This window comes from Vigna unguiculata, chromosome 8 (assembly GCF_004118075.2).
Source record: "Vigna unguiculata cultivar IT97K-499-35 chromosome 8, ASM411807v1, whole genome shotgun sequence".
Classification (NCBI taxonomy): Eukaryota; Viridiplantae; Streptophyta; class Magnoliopsida; order Fabales; family Fabaceae; genus Vigna; species Vigna unguiculata.
The window spans coordinates 33,543,991-33,563,993 of NC_040286.1; the positions used below are offsets into that span (position 1 = coordinate 33,543,991).

At 29.8% G+C, this 20,003-nt stretch overlaps 2 protein-coding genes across 2 annotated transcripts; both read left to right on the forward strand.

Moving 5' to 3' along the window:
* Positions 1-1,609: 1,609 nt before the first annotated feature.
* LOC114193297 (taxadien-5-alpha-ol O-acetyltransferase) lies at positions 1,610-3,722 on the forward strand. The gene has a single exon (XM_028083029.1). It carries the CDS (start codon positions 2,198-2,200, stop codon positions 3,518-3,520), a length of 1,323 nt encoding a protein of 440 aa, XP_027938830.1. The 5' UTR covers positions 1,610-2,197; the 3' UTR covers positions 3,521-3,722.
* Positions 3,723-11,754: 8,032 nt separating this feature from the next.
* LOC114193966 (LOB domain-containing protein 21-like) lies at positions 11,755-12,721 on the forward strand. Its single transcript, XM_028083978.1, has one exon. The coding sequence runs from the start codon at positions 12,036-12,038 to the stop codon at positions 12,579-12,581; it is 546 nt and encodes a 181-aa protein (XP_027939779.1). The 5' UTR covers positions 11,755-12,035; the 3' UTR covers positions 12,582-12,721.
* Positions 12,722-20,003: the final 7,282 nt, after the last annotated feature.

A 20,003-nucleotide genomic window follows, 5' to 3' on the forward strand; every position in this document is an offset into this window, starting at 1 on the left:
AAAAATATTCAGTAACCCTATCCTAACTCTCTGTCGAGAAACTCGGCCCATATTCTACTCGGCCAAAATCCTGCTCAACCCAAAATCTTACTTGGCCCAAATCATGCTCAAATTCCTTGTTCAACCCAGATCCTGCTCGGTCCAAATCCTGCCTAGTCCAAATCCTGTTCGGTCAAAATCTTGCTCGACCCAAATCTTGCTTGAGTTCTTTACTCGTCACCTCGGCCCATGACAAATATTGAATGAAACTCGTCGTTTTATTATTGAGTCAGAATCGAAATGAGTATGTTGAGGTCGATCATTATCTGAACGGTGCACTAATAATCTGAGAACATTGACATAATATATAAGAATGAAAACTTTCTTAACCAGAGTTATTCCAATAAATCTAATCACATCGTTTAAGTCAAAATTAATTTAAATACATTTTTTTATTTTATGATGTATATTGTACGAATAAAACCGTGATTTAGACTCCAACACAACACGGACAATTTCATATAAACAATACCATATTGGAATAGCAAATTTATTTATATACTTAATTATATAGTTAGTAAAAATGTTAATGAATTTTAAATTTAATTTAACTCTAGCGAATAAGTTTGTATTTTTTAGATACTTAAAGTATTTCACTTTTTTCATGTAAATGTTCAATCTTTACATGATTTTTTTTTCATAACGGTATTAACATAATTTCAAAATTTTACGTGAAGTAAAACTGTTTTACAACATAATTACTCTTAATTACTTTCATATTTAGGTAATTACAAAGTTATTTTACTAAATTTTGTGCTAGAAAGTTCTTCTAAATACATTTTTTTATGAAGATACTTGATTTCGCCCAAGTATATAAAATGGTTAGTGATTTTCTCGGGCCCTCTTGAAGAAAAAAAAAATGTTTGCACAGAATCTCTTCTCCAAGCTTCTGTGATATCTAACCATATTTGAATCGTTGGAATATCTCAAACGAAAGAAGGTAATAAAAAATACATATTCTCAGAAGAGATAAAGACAAAAACCATCGAAGACCCCACTCTCTAAGTTGTTCTCCATTATGTGGATCCATGCAACTATAATTTGTCCGACTTCGGGGTTAGCGATAGAAATATATGCAACAGTAGGTAAAAACATTATACTGGGTTGAAGTTCTATCACATTTTATAAACAAAGAGTAAAAATTGTATCTTTTTATTAAAAAGTGCACCAAAATAAAATTTTACGATTATGACTTGATCAATAACATGTATGCCACATATATGCATGCCTAACCAAACCTAATATTTTTAAACTTAACTTTTATCCATGGCTATCCTCTTCGAGAGAGTGCTTTTCACCTATTGCATTTTAATATTTTGGTTCATGAAATTTCTGGCAGGTATAGCTACCCTATTATGGGGACACAAACTGGACAGAATGACAGAAAGGCCGGTGAAGCCACGACTCACGTCAACCTCATCACAATTTCACACTTCACAAACACCACAAAAATACACAACTTTTTTTCTCTGTGTAAAGCAAATATTTTTTACTCTAATCTAGCACCCTACAATGTAATAAACAAAAGTCTGAAAAATAATTGTGCTTGTGGGTGATTGAGATGGAGGGAGTAATAGCTATCAATCCAACCCAAAAGACAAAAATTGCAAACGGGCACATCTGTTCTACAGTGTACTGCATTTGTTTTTTCATATTCATTTTCTTCCGTAAAGATGCCCAGAGAATCTTGGCACCCCAAAATCAACTTCCTAAATAAATGCTTCACAACACTACTCTTCCCCCCAAATCTCTGATTCCACAACCATACTACACTTGGGCCCCCACATAGAATTTAAGAATTTTAGTAAATTTTATTAATTACTACACATGTTTCAACCATTTTTAAAACCACAATTACTGTTATCACGTCAATTACTTCAGTAATAAAACTGCATGAGAATAAGCATCTCAGCTCAAGAACCCACGAGCAACTCACATGTTCTTGTGACTTATAAATATCATCCATTTGTTGCTTCATATGTATGTATGAAGCAAACACTCGCACGCTACCTGTTTGTTCTAAATCAGGCATCTCTTGAGTATATGCACCCCAACTACACCATTTTAAGCTTCTCTTCCCAAACCCCAAGTTGCAAAAGTTGCAAAAGTAGCAAAAGTTGCAAAATTCTCAGCCCAAGAAACTAACCAGAGAACAAAAATGGGAACTTCAGTGCGTGTAAAAGAAGCATCGGTGATTACACCTTCTGAGCCCACACCAAGGTGCGTGCTCGCTCTATCAGCGCTGGATTCGCAACTCTTCCTTCGTTTCACCATAGAGTATCTGTTAGTCTACAAGCCTTGCCCTGGGCTGGACCAACCTAACACCGCGGCCCGTCTAAAATCGGCATTAGCCAGAGCCCTCGTTCCCTACTATCCCTTCGCGGGCAGGGTCAGGCCCCGGCCCGAAGGCCCGGGCCTGGAGGTGGTGTGTGCGGCCCAAGGCGCGGTGTTCATAGAGGCCTTCGCTGCCCGTTACAGGGCCAACGACTTTGAAAAAGCGCCTAAAACAGTTACGCAATGGAGGCCGTTGTTGTCGCTCCACGTGGCAGACGTGCTCAAGGGCTCTCCGCCGCTGGTGGTTCAGCTCACCTGGCTCGTCGACGGCGCCGCCGCTGTAGCCGTCGGGATCAACCACTGCCTCTGCGACGGCATCGGCAGCGCGGAGTTTCTCAACCACTTCGCCGAGTTAGCCAACGAGAGACGCGAGACGAGTTACATGCGCATACAGAAACCGGTTTGGGAGCGTCACCTTCTGAAACCACCGCGCGGGGAGCAGACGCGGGTGGACTCGGCTCATCATCCCGAGTTTAGCCGAGTCCCGGACCTATGCGACTTCATGAACAAGGTATCGACCGGGCTAAAACCAACATCGATTACGTTCGACAAGACGCGGCTGAACGAGCTAAAGCGGGTGGCGCGGTGCACGAGCGAAGCCGGCGAGGCGGCGCGGTACACATCGTTCGAGGTACTGGCGGCGCACGTGTGGAGAAGCTGGGCGAGAGCGATAGGATTTCCGGGGAACCAGAAACTGAAGCTGGTGTTCAGTATAAACGTGCGGAACCGTCTGAAGCCTGGTTTGCCGGAGGGGTATTACGGGAACGCGTTTGTTTTGGGGTGTGCGGAGACGAGTGCGAGGGAGTTGGAGGAGAAAGGGGTGGGGTTCGGGTCGGGTTTGGTGAAGCGGGCGAAGGAGAGGGTGGGGAAGGAGCACGTGAGGGAGGTGATGGAGTGGGTGTGGGAGAGGAAAGGGTGCCCCGACCCGGTTGGGGTGTTGATAGTGTCGCAGTGGTCGAGGCTAGGGTTGGAGAATATTGACGTGGGTTTGGGAAAGGCTTGGCACGTGGGACCCGTGTGCTGCGATAGGTACTGTTTGTTCTTGCCGGTGAGAGATGATGAGTGTGTTAGTGTGAAGGTCATGGTCGCTGTCCCCACTTCCGCCGTTGACAATTACCACCTTTTCATGCGTTCCTCTCACCTCTGACTCATCACTTCTTCACTTCTACTATGCTTATTCTCTCATTCTTATTATGCTTCTTCACCTTTTACCTATAACCATTACGTATCTCACACCTCTATCATCTACTTCAATTTTTGACTTTCTTACGCTAATCTGTAACCAAAAGCACTCTGTGTTATGTATTATTATTCATGGCATATCTGCAATTTTACTTCTTTCTCGGACACTCCAACGCTACCTAATTTCATTTTTAAGCATTTAAATAACATGCTACAATCTTTTGAGATGTCACTGTGTTGACCCATGTTGAGTTGCTGTGTTAATAAAGTAATGATTCAGCACCAGAATTGGCTCTTTCCCTTCATTTAAGAATGATATGGATCTCGTAGTTTATTCCTCAAATGCCCAAATTTCTTCTTTGCATCGTTTTCAGCAAGCACGGGATTGAAAACTGTTGACAGTATTTGTAGGTTAGATGTTCCATTACAAGAATCTCTTTGACTTGGACATGGGTGACGAACCCAAAGGCCAACCTACTAAGAAACTTGTGCTGATTAATCGCCATCTTTTCAGGGAACCATAAAGAATAACTTGAACTCGCCATTACAAAACAATCTTGGTTTTTCGGCCATGAATGATGAAATGAAGTAGATATGAATGAGTATCCAATAAGATAGAGTGGGGTTGGCTAGGATATTATTAGTATTAATGCTTTATGGCATTTTCATCCAACGTGGGCTATACATTGGGTTCAGCCTCTTCAAATGTTCAAATGCTTTCTCCACCTCTATATTTTCTTCTCGCACCTTCAAATTACAATCTAATAATGAAAATTATTTTTAACAATTCTTACACTTTTAGAAAATAGTTTTCAGAGTGTATCAAAACCTTCCTATTTTATACGTTTTAAAACTATTCCGAGTGTTTTCTTTTGCATGAAATTTTAAAATTGAGTTTAATTAAAGGGTAAAATATATTTTTGGTCCCTTAACTTTTAGTGAAAATTGATATTAGTCCCTCTTCGAAACTTTGGCTAAATTTAGTCCCCTAACTTTAGAAATATGTGAATTTAATCCTTTTAACCAAATTTTACTAAGTTTATTTGATGTTTCAAACACGTTTCAAACACGTTTCATGATAATATTTGAGTTGTTTATACTGTTTGACACATTTCTACTTCAATATTAGCTTATAAATGCATTTGAAACGTCAAATAAACTTAAAAACATTTGGTTAATAGAACTAAATCTACGCATTTCTAAATATGAAAAACTAAATTGATCCAAATTTCTAAGAGAAACTAATTTCAATTTTCACCAAAAGTTAAGGGACAAAAATATATGTAACTCTTTAGTTAAATAATCTTCTTCTATTAGATAAAAGATGACGAGCATTTAATAATCATCCAAATTTTGGATAATAAGTGTATGCTAAACTAAAAGAACTTTTTATAGTGGATGTAGGGCTTCAAATTCACATTTAATCATACCAATCTACTCCTAAATAGGTTTTTGGGTCTTTCTACTTAGATAATAGTCATCTTACTCATTTTCTTTTACCTAATGTGGGACTTCAAACTCAATAAATTCTAACAATCTCTCCAAGAGAATTTTAAGTCATTTTTTGTTATATACTAATATTCTTACTCATTTTTACTCGATATAGGAGTCCTTTCACTTATATATTTTCCATCTTACTACCCTAAATTCGTAACCCCCTCCCCTCAACCTTGAACCCCCTAGCCTTAAACCTTACTCGTTTTTTTTTACCCTAAACCCTAGTACTAACTCTTTATACTCATATATTCATTATATTCACTTTTACCTTGAACCTTAACTATAATCCTTCAACATACATAATAGTCATATTTACTTATTTTCACACGATATGGAACTTAAAAAAAAGTTCAACCCAAACAATTTGTGTCTTTCTAGATCAAACCACTCATTTTATCCTTTAACTAAACTTTAACCCTGATCCTACCCTTCTACTTACATATTTATCCTATTTATTTTTACCACGAACCCTAAACCTAACCCATTCTACTTTTACTAATCATGTTACTCATTTTCATCCAATATAAGAGTTCAAACTCATGTTCACTCCTAAAAATTTGTGTCCTCTATGTCCAACCACTCATTTTATCCTTCTACAAATCCTTAACCCTAATCTTAACCCTAATCCTAAACCTAAAGCCCAGGCCTAAGCCTAAGCCTAACCCTACACACCCACACTTTAATTTCATGCAAACAAAAGAAAAGACAAAATCCATTTTTCTTTTGTACCCGTTTATTTAATATATTTCTATATTCTGTAAATTTCTTTTTAAAATTATTTTACAGATTTAAGAATATGGAAAGTAAAAATAAATTGACAGATGGGCCTAGCAACAGAACTCCATCTGCACCTGCATAAACACCGCAGTAACCAATATAGCTAATCCACATTCAGGAAAAAAGTTGCAAAAAGCATGCTCCTTTCATATTTTCTTTAAAGTAATACAAGGACTTTGGGCTTGGCATTAAAATATAGAAATTTTCTTTCTGAGCCTATATAATTTCCATCCGCACTTCTACAATCACTACAATAACCAAATTAGCTTTTAAACTTTAAAACGTGTATAAAATAGGGCATTTTTGACACACTCTGAAAGTTCTTTTCTAAAAGTGTAAGAATATTTAAAAATAGTTTTCATCATTAGATTGTAGTTGGAAGGTGTGAGGAGCAAATATAAAGGTGGAAAAAGCAATTCCACATTTGAAGAGGCCGAACCCAATGTATAGCCCTCGTTGATGAAAATCCCATGAAGCATTAAGGATGATGATAATTTGACACTATCATTCTTTTATATTTTCATTTAACAATCATAAATATTACTATTTTATTTTCAATTTTTATTTATGTTTATTATAAAATTAATTAAATATAATACTTTTATTATTAAAATGAGTTGCAATAAAGAAGTCAAAGAAAAAGTCAAAGAATCAATTTTCGCAGCATTAATAATATTATTTGTAAAGGTCGATTCTTATAAGAATCAGTGTTGGAGCTTGTTGAACCGGTCAACAGAGTTTTTAAAAGATAAAAATGATTTGTTAGATTAGATTCTATGCTTAAGTATAAAAAAAATAATTCATAAAAGTGAAGGTGTACAAACATCGAAGGGTAAAAAAAATGGTAATGTGAGAAAGATTGAATATCAAAGGACCTATTTATTATGATTGAAGCTCTTTGATGATTTTTTTTTTAGAGATGTTAAATGGATTTCAACCTGTAAGTCAGTTTGACACACTACGGGTTTAAGCCGGATTGGGTTGAGAAAAATTCAGTTTTTTCAAAAATTGATTAAACTCAACCCGGCTCACTTAAGGCACGAGTTAAACGGGTTCGAGCCGGGTTGAAGGTGGGTTGACCCACTAAACCCACAAACATTTTTTTACAATTTTTTTAAATAATTATTTACTATTCCTAATTATATAGTGTCATAATTTCATATTTTTAAATACTAAAATGTTGTTCAATAATATTTGAATAGTTTAAATGTTTAGTTAATTTGATTGTCAAGTTATATATGTTAATACTTTAATATTTAACTATAATATTGATAGTAAATTACTCAAACAACCGTTTTATAAACAAATTTTTCTAAATTAGCATGACCAAAATGTGTAGTTTTTTTTTTATATTTTATTGAATAGCATGACTAAAAATGTGTAATATTAGTCATGTTTACTTGGAATATATGGACACTTTCTTGGAAACAATTCATCATATATTGGTGGTGAGCTTGATGAAGACATTGGTTATTTATTTTAATGTGATTATTATTCCCTGGGTTGCTTAACTTTTTTTTTTTAGATATTTGAATACTTAAAAATAAATAAATAAATAACTTTTTTGTGTGGGTTGATGATGAATAATAATATGTTAAATCCATCGATAAAAGTCGTGAAGAAGAAGAAGTTGTAATTATTCATGGATATGATTGTCGTTATTAACAATAAACAGGTTTTTCCTAATTGTCAATAACTATCGATAGTCATATTTCTCTTAGCCATCAAAAAATTTACAGACAAACATTTTAATGACGAATGATGTCACTTTTTTGTCAAAAGTTTTTGTTTTAATTGACAAAATTTGGGTATTAATGACGAATTTTTACCGTCATTAATTCTATTATTTTCTTGTAGCATATGATCAAAGAAGTGAAAACAAGAATATTTGCAACGAAATAACTAGTTGATGTAAGAAAGAAATTAAATTTTAGTAGGATGTATATGGTTGTCATGAATGGAGTCTTTGTGAAGGAAAAAAAGAGAACAAAGACTTCTAAATTTCAAATCTATTTAACACTTTTAACATAGATACACTAATTGATTGTGAATGTTATAATCCAATAATATAACTATGGAGCAAATTACACAATAAGTAACAAAAGTAAATAACCGACCAAAAGTTCCAAATACATATTCTACCATAAGCAAATTGTATGATATTGTCAAATAAATAAATAAAAATATTGTAACAAAATACTAGAAAAAAAATATCAAACTTTAGTAAAATGTATATGATTGTCATGAACGAAATCTCATAAAGATCACATCTTAAATAATTAATGTTATTTTAATTGTTTCTTTATCGATAGGTTCAAATTATATTTTCATTATACTATTGTTTTATATTTATTATGAAATTATTTATCACTAAATTGGTGATCATGAAACTAGTTATTATAAAACTGCTTGTTACCAAACTAATTGGTATAAAATTATAATAATAAGAAAGTTTTTGTTACATAAACTAGTAATTTCTTAAGGCAAGATCTTGTGTAATGTCCTTTGCATAAAATTCGGTACATGAAACACTAGTTATGGAACATGACTTAGGTTTTTGAAAAGGATTCCAATGTGACAAATATTATTAAAAAAATTCATATTTTTTGTTAATTTTGTTTTGATTTTTTTAAGAAATACTTATAAATTTTATTATGAAAAAAAAATTGCAGGAAATTGTTGCTAATTATTTTGCAAAATATTTTGTATAAAATACTTTTCGTAACAAATTTTGTAAAAAATATTTGCGAATTTTATAATTTTGTAGTTAATAATTACCTACGAAGGAATTACCTGCCAAATAAATTTTTTAGAAGAAACAACAGGAAAAAGTCTTTTATTATAAATTTTTTTAACAAATTTGTAAAAAATTTTCATGTAATATGAGAATTTTTAGTAGAAAAAAATTATGTGGAGCAACCTTTTCAAATGCTTCAACCACAATATGATTGTTGAAGATAAAAAAACAAACATATAATAATAATTCTAAATATGATAATGAAAGGAAGAACATATTATTCATCAATATTTCTAATAGTCTTGCATCTTTGTGATAAATAATTGCACAAAAAGACGCCATGCGTGTTGGAGGAATATATTTGGCAATGTTTTGGACAAAAGAATGATGAAAATGAATTTTAAATGTGATAAACATTTTACTGTTATATATTTTTTACTATTAAACTGAATTTACTTTTTATTCTTAAAATCTGTAGGCGTGATAAGATCATTGTTTGGATGTTATTACATTTGTATGCATATATTCAATAATTTTTCTTATATTTATTAAAATATTTTATTCATATGTAATTATAATAATTAAATTAATTTAATAAGGTATGAAAATGAAATGCAAATAAAAATTTAAAGAAATTTAGATCGTGTATAAGAACCCACGATTAGATTAAAACTTACGAAAAAGTAATATGACTTCATAAGTTATGTGGTAACATTTTTTTTGAAGTTGTTTGAGTCAATTTTTATTTTAGAAAATAATGGTACAGTGTGATTTAAAATCTGATTATTTATCATGTTTACTTTAATAACATATGTACGTGGAATTATGGTTATAGAGTGGAAGTTAGTGTTACACCAATTAAGAGATCATAATTGAAAATGTATTCAAAAGACAATTTGTCTCAAAAAGCCTCAATGTGCCTAACTCTAGTCTACAAAACTTCAACATACCTAACTCTAGTCTACAAAGAAGATCAAAGAAATTAAATCAGAAAAAAAAAATATTGGATTCTCATTCAACTTTTGATTGAATGATCTCTTTTTAGTCAGAAAATAATTTTAGTTTTTTTTTTATTATCATATTTGTACCTTTTTCACATTTCAAATGATGTTACTTTCTATTATTTTATTTGTTTATCTACATGCTTAATAGTTAAATATTTGCATTATTTGAGTTTTAAGTTAAGAAAATCACTTATCCTAAAACTTTAATTTAAATAAATTAGAGTTGTTAGTGGTGTCAATCTTTGATAAAATCTATTTTCAATAATGATAAAAAAGGATAAAATCTAACTTCAATAATGATAAAAAGAGAAAGAGAAAGTCCATGAGAGTTGAAAGAAAAAATATATTTAAATTGTTAATTATTTTGATTATTAAAAATATGAAACAACAAAAAACATTCATCTAAGTTTGTATTCATTTAAATTTACATCTCATCTAAATTTTCATTTAGAAAGAGAAAATTCTCAAATCAATAATTTTATAATTTTATTTTTTTAAAAAATCATGTAAAGTCATTTGACTTTATATTTTATTACATTTTGTTATATATAGAGAATATGAAAAAAATAAAATAACAAGTTTTTTTGGTAACATACCTCTTATATCTATAATATATCTTATATATCTCATATCTTCACAATCACTACAAATTTTCAACTCATAATATTATATATTGTAATTATATAACCCCTAATATTTTATATTATAATATGACTCTTTAAATTTCATAAGTTTGTATCCCAATTAAGTCTGCATCAAATTCTCAAGATTAAAACGCAGATTTAAGCGAATGATTACTATATTTTGTGTTCTCGCATTAGATTTGGGGTCAAATTTTAAAAAAATAATGTGTTTCAGTTTACCCAATAGTTTTGTCCAGGATGTCTAGGAGTCAAGGTCAAACGCAATTTAAATATTTGTTTTTTCTTTCACTTCTCAAGACACCTTTTAAGGATAAAATAACAATGAAACTTCATACTCTAAAATGAATAATATCTCGTAAATTTTAAAATGCGATAATTAATCTAACAATGTTGTAAAAAGTTATATAAGACGTAATTCTCCGAGCTAAAATTTTACTTCCTCTAGATAACGATATTATCTTAAAATTTTATTTTCATTTTCACATGATACATCAATGTTTTGATTTCAATGACACGAATTATGCATTTTTAAAATTCAGAATTTGATTACAATTTTATCGTAAAAAAATATTTTAAAACTTAGAAAAAAAAAAACGTATGCATAATATTATTATTTAATAGAGTGAAACCTAAAGTAATATTTTATATTTACTATAAGAAAATAGATTTATAATAATAATTTGAAAGTGTGATGCAAGTCGGTACAAAGGTGGGGCTATGATGAGTCCACCTAACAATGCAATCTGCAATTATTATATTAGATTCCATAATGAGATAGCAAATCTTTACAGTTGCACCCCCACAGTCATCTGCAATCATACAAAGTGCTTATACCACGTTTACGACTCCGTTTACCCTTCCAACATCTTTATTCCCAAAACTATTCATTCTTTCATCTTTTCTTCACTCTTTTTATTTTTTCTCTCTATAAAATCCCAAACACTCCACACATTATTTATTCCTTCTAATCAATAATAATCCAATAACATTAAAGTCAGCTTTGCCCACGCTTGCAAAAACGCAATCCAATAACACTCCACCAACTTTTACTTTTTTTCTTTTATCCTAAACAAATCAATATTTTATTATTAACCGTAAAAACATTACTTCAAGCTAAATTTGGTAATTATTAAAGATAAAGCTGATACCTTGTATTTCTTGTTTTGGAGTTTTGGAAATAAAATATTTGGTTTGAAATTTTAATGACGTGATTAAGAAATAATAATCTATAGTTACGGGATGTAACAGTTATAGTGAGGTCGATAAGGGAGTAAAAATAACGGAAAAAACGAAATATCTAATGATATAGAAAGCATAAAAACAACATTTCACTGGCTTTAATTTTGGCTCCACTATGTTGTACTGAAGATTCCAACTACATTTAAAGTACTCAATTCGATCTCATTGCTTTCTTTCTAATGACCATACCATACATACCTCTCACTGCCAAGGGATAATTTTGCTTTTATTGAGAATATTTCTTTTCTTCAATCAATCAAAATATCCTCATCTTTATTCATGAACTATCATATCTAACTTGAAAACTACCAACTCATACCACCCATTGTCCACATGAATCAATTATTTGGACCTACTTTTGCACTCCCAATTTGAATGGATGCAAAAAAAATTAAAATAAAAAAATGCATTAAAAGAACAACACTGGCCCATGCAAGTCCCTAACCTGCGACCTAGCTGAGCCAATGACCATGGTAACATGCTTTGCCTTAAATACCAATTCTGCATAATACCTATAGAGAAAACCATACACTTATAAGAACAAACATTGTAGTAAAGTGTTGAAGCATTATTTTGAGAGGCATGAAGGGTTACGAGCCACGTTCGAGTTCCTCTTGTGCAGCCTGCAAGTTCTTGAAGCGAAGATGCATACCCAATTGTATATTTGCACCTTACTTTCGCTCTGATGAGTGCAAGAAATTTGCCAAGGTGCACAAGGTTTTCGGAGCCAGCAATGTGAGCAAGATCCTCATCGAAGTTCCCGAGGAGCAGAGAGAGGACACGGTCAATTCTCTCGCTTATGAAGCCGAAGCCAGGCTCAGAGACCCCATTTATGGATGTATTGGTGCCATAGCTCTTCTTCAGAGGAAGATGGTGGAGCTTCAACACGACCTTGCCATTGCTAAGGATCGTCTTGCTCGTTATGCTGCCGCCGCCACCACCACCACTCCTTCCGCCGCCGCCACCACCACCTTCAATTCCCATGTTAGTTTGCCACCTTTCCCTGAATATTTCTCTTGCAACGATTTCAGTGACAACTTCTGCCACAACTCTTCTTCCTCTCAATCTCCGCCATTGACCAGACACGAAATGGTCGATGATTTCATTCAAATCCCTTATATATTATGATCTTCTGTTCCCTCTCTTTTGTTGCAACAACTCTTCTGAATTCTGATCAATCAGAAGCAGCGACTGCGTTGTATATATGCTAATAAGCACTCCTGCAATGAACTGCTCTTAGTTTTTAAATAGTTTATTGCTTTCGCCAATTCAAATTAGTTCTATATATATATATTTCACTATATTTCCGTTGAATCATAAAATCGTAATTAACACAAACTATTAAAATAGGTTACTCAACTTGAAGATACACACGTGTATCTAAGTTTTGTCCATGCTAGAAAAAACTACAGAATGATAACGATTTTCACGGTCATGCGATAAAAACAATATGATATTTTAAGTTGATGTTCCTCTTGATGATACAGTGAACATAAATTTGTGCCCCTGAAACACACATATAAATGAGTATCTTGATGTTCATCCAAATTTTGGTCATCTCTTCTTCGTTTGGTAAAAGTTCAAAAATCTGGTTCCAGTGCTCGAAGAGAATCTAAGCATAAAGTGGAATACTATATAAGAAACAACACATGTAAAGCTATTATTTTAAAATTTTATATTGAAGTTAATGAGTATTTCTTATATAAATTTAACTTATTTATTGTTGATTTTATGAATTAAACTCATTTCTCGTTATGGGTATGAGATGACCTATTCATGAAGTAAAGTGGAGAAGAAGGAGAAGGAGAAGGAAGTGGGTGTAACAGTAGTAACGCAACGCAAAAGTAGTGCGTGAGGGTTAGGGAGGTTGATCTTGATCGGACGGTTGGCGTGGAAGGTAGGTTTTTCCAGAGCCAATGGTCCGTTGTTTGTTTGAAGGGAAAAGGACGCGCATTAAAGAAGTGGGGTCTGCGTGAGAAATTGGTGTAGGATGGATGCATTATCATCTTCCATCCCTTTCCTCACTCTCCCACCACACCATCACTTTGAGTTTGAGGTGACATTTATCTTCCCCATTTTATCATCTTTCACTCCATGCCTAATCTTAAATCAAATATCTAAGATAACTTTAAATTCTTGAATCCTGTACAAGATTGATTTGTTCAAAATTTAAGATGAATTGATAGTATACGTGAACTAAAAAGATGAATAAAATCATAAATATATTAATAAAATAACCTGCAAATTTATACTACTGAGATTTTTAATTAAAAATAGTGTCATGATCTCTTACATTCATTTGTTTATGATTTATTGATATTAAATAGGGGCTAAAACGTAAATTTTGATATTTTGTATTTTTTTTTCAAATTTGGATTACTTGTTGCAAGAGTTAAATTGAAAATTGGACGAAATTCATTTGTTGATAATTTATTAGATATTTCATAAAATGATTAATTTAATTGTATATGAAACTATCAATAGAAAATATCTATCAAATATTTTAAAAACTGATCAAATATGTTAACTAGTTGGGAGAATGAATAGATTACAGCAATAAAAAAGTCAGAAAAGTATGATCCGAGTTCTATATAAAAAGATTTGGGAGAAACAGAAAGAAAAGTTCGGAGTTTAAGAGCCTTTGTGGACGTGATCAAGTCTTGTCCTCCATTCTTTTATATTTCTTATGTTATTTCTGCATTTCATGAAATATTAAGCTTTTAAGATTGGTTCTATTGTAATTTTGTTATGAATTTTGATATTAGATTATTATTTTTTTTTGGAAAAAATTCATAACTTAAATGATTTTTGTACCACAATTAAATTCATTTTACTTCATTTTCAAATCGAAATATATATGTAAGATTTTTTTTCTTGTGAAATTTATACTTTTTCATATTATTTTTAAGCCTTAATTTTAATATTCTATGGGTAATGAGAAATTAAAAATTCATAAAAGCATGTTACAAAAAATTAAAAGAATTGTATTTTTACTCATTCGAATAGTAAAAAATATCTTTAAATTGTTTAATATTTTTTATCCGTAAAAAAAAATATTGAATAGGAGCACATTTGAAATACTCGAATATATATATATATATATATATATATATATATATATATATATATATATATATATATATATATATATATATATATATATATATATATATATAAACATCATCTACACATTGTTACAACTCAAACAAGTTATAGAAAGCATGTATATATTTCATGCATTCTATATTGTCTAGAACACCTTATAATTTGCAATAACTATGATGTAGTCTTTCTCCGGTTTTCTTGTTTGTTTGGTTTAGTTCATCAAATTTAGTTTCTCACACTTTACTAATACAAAATCTTTGAATTTTGCTGTTAAAACCTGTGCCCACCACCACATTTGTTCTCTTTCTCTGTCGTTGAAAAACACCCTAAACCCCCTTTTTTTTTCATGAAAATATAGAATATTGCATCTTGTGTTTTGAAATGTGGCTTCACCTACTTTAATCTTATTTATTTCCTATTCCCACATCAATGGTTCAATGTGGTTTAATTATCATCTTAATGAGTTCGTACTTACTTTTTAAATTTAATTCATTGGTTAGTTTTAAGTATCTAGAGTATTTTTAATTCAATGTTTGTTAAAAAACAATCATTTTATTTACTTTTTTTTTATTTCTGTCTAAATACTCTCTAGTTTGATATTATTTTTTGTCTCAAACCCGTTAATTAATTCACTTATTTTTCTTTTTAATATATTTTAACCCGTCAATCAATTCATTCTTGAAAAGGAAACGGACAAATTGATTCATAAGTTAAATGAGATTGGAGAGGAAAAAAAAACTAATTTGTGAATTGGTGTTGGATTATATATTCTTTCATATGTTTTGGTTATATATGAGTTATGTTTATAGTTATTGAGAGATTGTGGTTCCATATGATTATATGACATTAGTCACATATATAAATCATTTGACACCACTTTAACCCAAAATCTTAAGACAATGTTGTTACATGTCTTTAATCTTATATAGTATTTAATTTTATCTTTTCTATCCAATGTGAGACTTTTAACTCACAGTTACTTACTATTCATAACAATTGGATACGAAAAGATAAAAGTAAGAGTTATACCATCCTTACAATAAAAATCAAATAAAAGAATACTTAAACAAAAATAAAAGACACTTCTAAATACTCAACAATTTTTTTAAGTAAGAAATCAATTAAAAATATATGAATATATTTGATACATGAAATTTAATTAGGACTTTAATTTAATTTAATCAAATCTTAATTTAATTATTAAATTCTAAGTTTGAGACGCAATAGTTTTTCCACTTTAAATGAAGATGTGTAGACAAGAATAAATAAGATGTGAGGTGTATATGAATGAAGGGCCCTAGCTTGACTCGGTCAAAAGCTTGTGAGCGGCAACCTACCATTCTCTCTCTCCAATTTATTAAACTATGATACCATTATTTAAACCAGGTTCTCTATTATTTATTTTGTTTTATTGAAAATTCACGGGACCAGTTGAATTACCATTTTTGTCTCAAATGACAAATTGAAAAAAACTATAAATTATCAATAAATTTAGATTAACCGGATCGGTTCATATATAGAATAAATAAAGTACTTAAAAATTTGTTTTATTGAATACAACACAAATTTGATATTAACATGTCATAAGGTATCACGGTGAGTATCTATTTTAGCGAGATTTGTTATTTGTTGGATATATTATTTTATCTGTTATCGAATTATTGTTGAACCATAAATTAATGTAATACAGAGGTGTGTTAAAAATTTTACGTTGACTAGAGATAAATTAAATTTAGAGTATATATAAGAGTATAAATCTCATCTTACTAGTTATTTTGTGTGATTGACTTAGACTTCAAGTTCACTCTTTAATAGACTCAAATATTAAATTTGTTATTCATAAATTTGACTAATCTAAACCAAGTTAATAACATTAATTTTTCTATTACTATGCATAGAGATTTATTACATTGTATTTTTCTTTTGTTATTTTGTTATTATTAATTTGATGGAAGTCAATCACTAAAAAGATTTGTTATTTTTATATTAGTTTGTTACTTCTTATATCATTAATTATCTACAAGTTTAACTAATAATGTTATAAACATAAATGTTTTTAACAAAATAATACTTTTTGTTTTTTTATCTTAAGATAGTTCTACACAATTATACAATGGAGATATTGTCTTCGTTACTAGCTGTCTCTTAGACATGAGAATGGGAGAAATTATCCAGTATTTTTTACTGGCACAAGTTGTTAGAACTTGTCTTTATCACAACCCCAAAAGTACAACGTTTAAAGTTTGAACATTTTTCCTCTTAAACGCATCTTTTTTTTTTTTCCTCAATGATCAATATATTCGTTTTTTTTTTATCTTTTTAAATATATATGATAACGGTGCATCCAATAATCTTATATAACTTAAAAACTAAAATTAAAAACGATTTAAATATTTTTTTTTCTTCAATTATTTGAGACAATTTTTTAAACAGAAAATTATTATACATAAATTTTAAATTTTAAAGCAAAGGATATCTCAACGTACTTGAAGTTAAAAGATAAAAAATTTCTTAATTTTATCGATTAAAAATCTTAAGAGTTTCAATATTGTTTAGAAATTAAAGAAATAGTATATATATATATATATATATATATATATATTTTTTTTTTTTTATTTTTTTTATTTTTTTAGGTTTATAGAGGAAGTTTTATTGGGGAGAAGCTTTGATATTACTTATTAGATTTATGAAAAGAGTTTTACTGGGATAACCAGTCCAATCACATAAGATATTAACACCACTCTCAACCCAAAACCTTCAGACAATGGGTTTATGAGTCTTTATTCTTATATAATGTTATACTCTCTCATTTCTAGTCAATGTGAGATTTAGACTTAGACTTAGATTCCTAACACACACACATATATATATATATATATATATATATATATATATATATATATATATATATATATATATATATATATATATATATATATTATAAATATTTTATTGGAGAAAGGAGCATCTTTCTGGAGTCTTCAATAAGTGAAGGAAAAAACATATCAGCCAAAGATGAGGTAGAGTAATGGTACTAAGCCAGACCAATTACAGTTTACTAAAGGTATTCCAAATTTTTCTCTTACTAAATAATAAACACAGTGTTTGCTACTTTTTTGTTCAGAGATAAAAACGTTAAAGTGAAACAAGAAAATTAAAGTAAAACCAAATATCATGAAGTGTTTGACTGCTTACCATATCAATGGCATGCAAAAACTATTCCTTCTTTTTTCTTTAGTTTCGAAAGTGACTGTCACACAGTAGTGGAGAGATTGTGCATTCTTTCAAATTTTTCACTGTAAACATTATATTGAAGTCTTTTCGGTTTGAATTTTTGAAATCAATTATTCTCTCTATAATAAAACAAAATGGACGTTTCAATAATATACACCTTTTCTTCCAACTTCAAAAAAGAAAAGATTAAGTGTTCATTAATTAGTTTACCTTAATGTTAACCTAAATGGTCCCTTAGTAAATTAAGAAAAGATAGAAAAAAAAAGGTTTTTCTTTTTTCTTTTTTGTTACAAGAAAATATGAAAAGTTGATGAGAAGAATGAAAAAGTGGAAAGAAATAGTTTTAAGGAAGATGAAGAAAATGGGAATGATTGAGAACGTAAGTCAAATGGTTGTAAAAGTTGGTATTGACATTTTTACTTTAGTAGTTTGGGTTCTTAAATGGGTATGCATAGGCTTTTGGTAATAGAAATTCCATAGGTAGTAGGTTTGATTCAAGGAATCACAAGTTGACTCACCTTAAAGTTTGCATCAAATATGCTTTCAATAGTGATGATACATGTTCATGAATCATGTCTATACAAAGTAAACGGATATATATATATATATATTCTCTTTAAAGTCAAATGTAAATAAATCTAACTATATATTATGTTAATCAAGAAAGCTAATTAGTATAACTTATTTTTACTAATTGTAGTAAAAATAATATTTTAGAAAGTATCTTTCATCCGTATTTAATATAAAAAATGAGAATAAATAATTGAAAATAAAAGCTTAATTTATTATATCTTTTTTTTTTTTTACTTTTTTTATGAAACATTTAAATGTGTATTTATTGTTAATGGTCTTTAATGTAGCTTTTAAAATAAATGTCACTCGCTTAATCTATGCATGAAGTGAGATTTTTACAGTAAAAAAATACATAGCGCTATATTAAAGTCAACTAAGTTCGTAAAACATTATAATTAAAAATAATAATAAATATCTTCAAAAAATTCATATTTATGTCTAATATAATTTTATTTAAAATATTTTTGAAAATAAATCCAATTACATTGTTCCTTATGAATGAGAATAGTATATGAAATATCTCAGGATTTTTTTTTTAATAATTAAGCGTTTACACAGATAGACGCTTTCCTTTTTTTGTTCTTTTTTCTTTTTATCTTCTTTGCATATTTATTGCCCAAAAAATAGAACTATGGATGCGTGCTTGGAATTGATGAAATGCATTTCCTCACTTTTTTTTCTTTGAAAAAGGAATTTTCCATATAAAGAGATTTAAATGTCCAAATGCGACCTGAGTCTATAAAGTTGAAAATTTTCTTTCTGGATGGTAAAGATAAGTCAAAATAGTTATTATATAAATAATGTTAATTGCAATTACATTTTTCTTACTATTAAATACTAGATAATATTTATTATGGTTAATTGTCAACTAATTCTTTTTTAGTTTATTCATGCTTATGATCTATTATAGCTATGTTGCTTGTTCTATTTAATTTAGTTTTAACAACATGTGTTTTACTAGGAATATTTGAATAAAGGTAAGTGATATTTAATATTTGTTCTGGGCTGAAACTATAGTGACCCAAAATTCATAAGACTCTCACTTCAATCTAAAAGGGCCTAAGGCACTTCATTGCCACACCATATTTTCTAAGTTCATCATATGCTATTTTTTTTGTTTTTTCTTCTAATGACACATTTGAGGAAACTTGTTTTTTTAATAGGCAATAAAAGTGTGTTTTTATTTGGTTTAAGGGTGTTTGGTGATAAAAGCGGGATAGGAAATAAATATCGTAAATGAGTATTCACGGGATAATATATACGAATATTTTTTATATCCACATGTTAACAGGATGTGTATGGGTATCATAACATATGTATCCGTGGATACTCGTACACACTATATTTTAATTTAAATAAAAAAATATGATTAAAGCATCAACACATTGAAATTGCATGAGTTATTTTTTATCAATTGATTTTAAAAAATCTAAATTAATTGTAAATTGTCATTCAACACTACACTATTTAAATGAGTTATTTTCATTTTGTTTGAATTTTATAAATGTTATGCATTGTATTTTTATTTGAATTTATGATTAAAATATATTGTTAAATATTAAAATTTTCTTTTATAAATACCCATAGGTATCTGTGATTATCGATGAATATTAAAAAAATATACAAATATTTGTATAA

Coding starts and splice junctions, on each gene's coding strand:
- LOC114193297 (XM_028083029.1), top strand. CDS start 2,198: ATGGGAACTTCAGTGCGTGTAAAAGAAGCATCGGTGATTACACCTTCT.
- LOC114193966 (XM_028083978.1), top strand. CDS start 12,036: ATGAAGGGTTACGAGCCACGTTCGAGTTCCTCTTGTGCAGCCTGCAAG.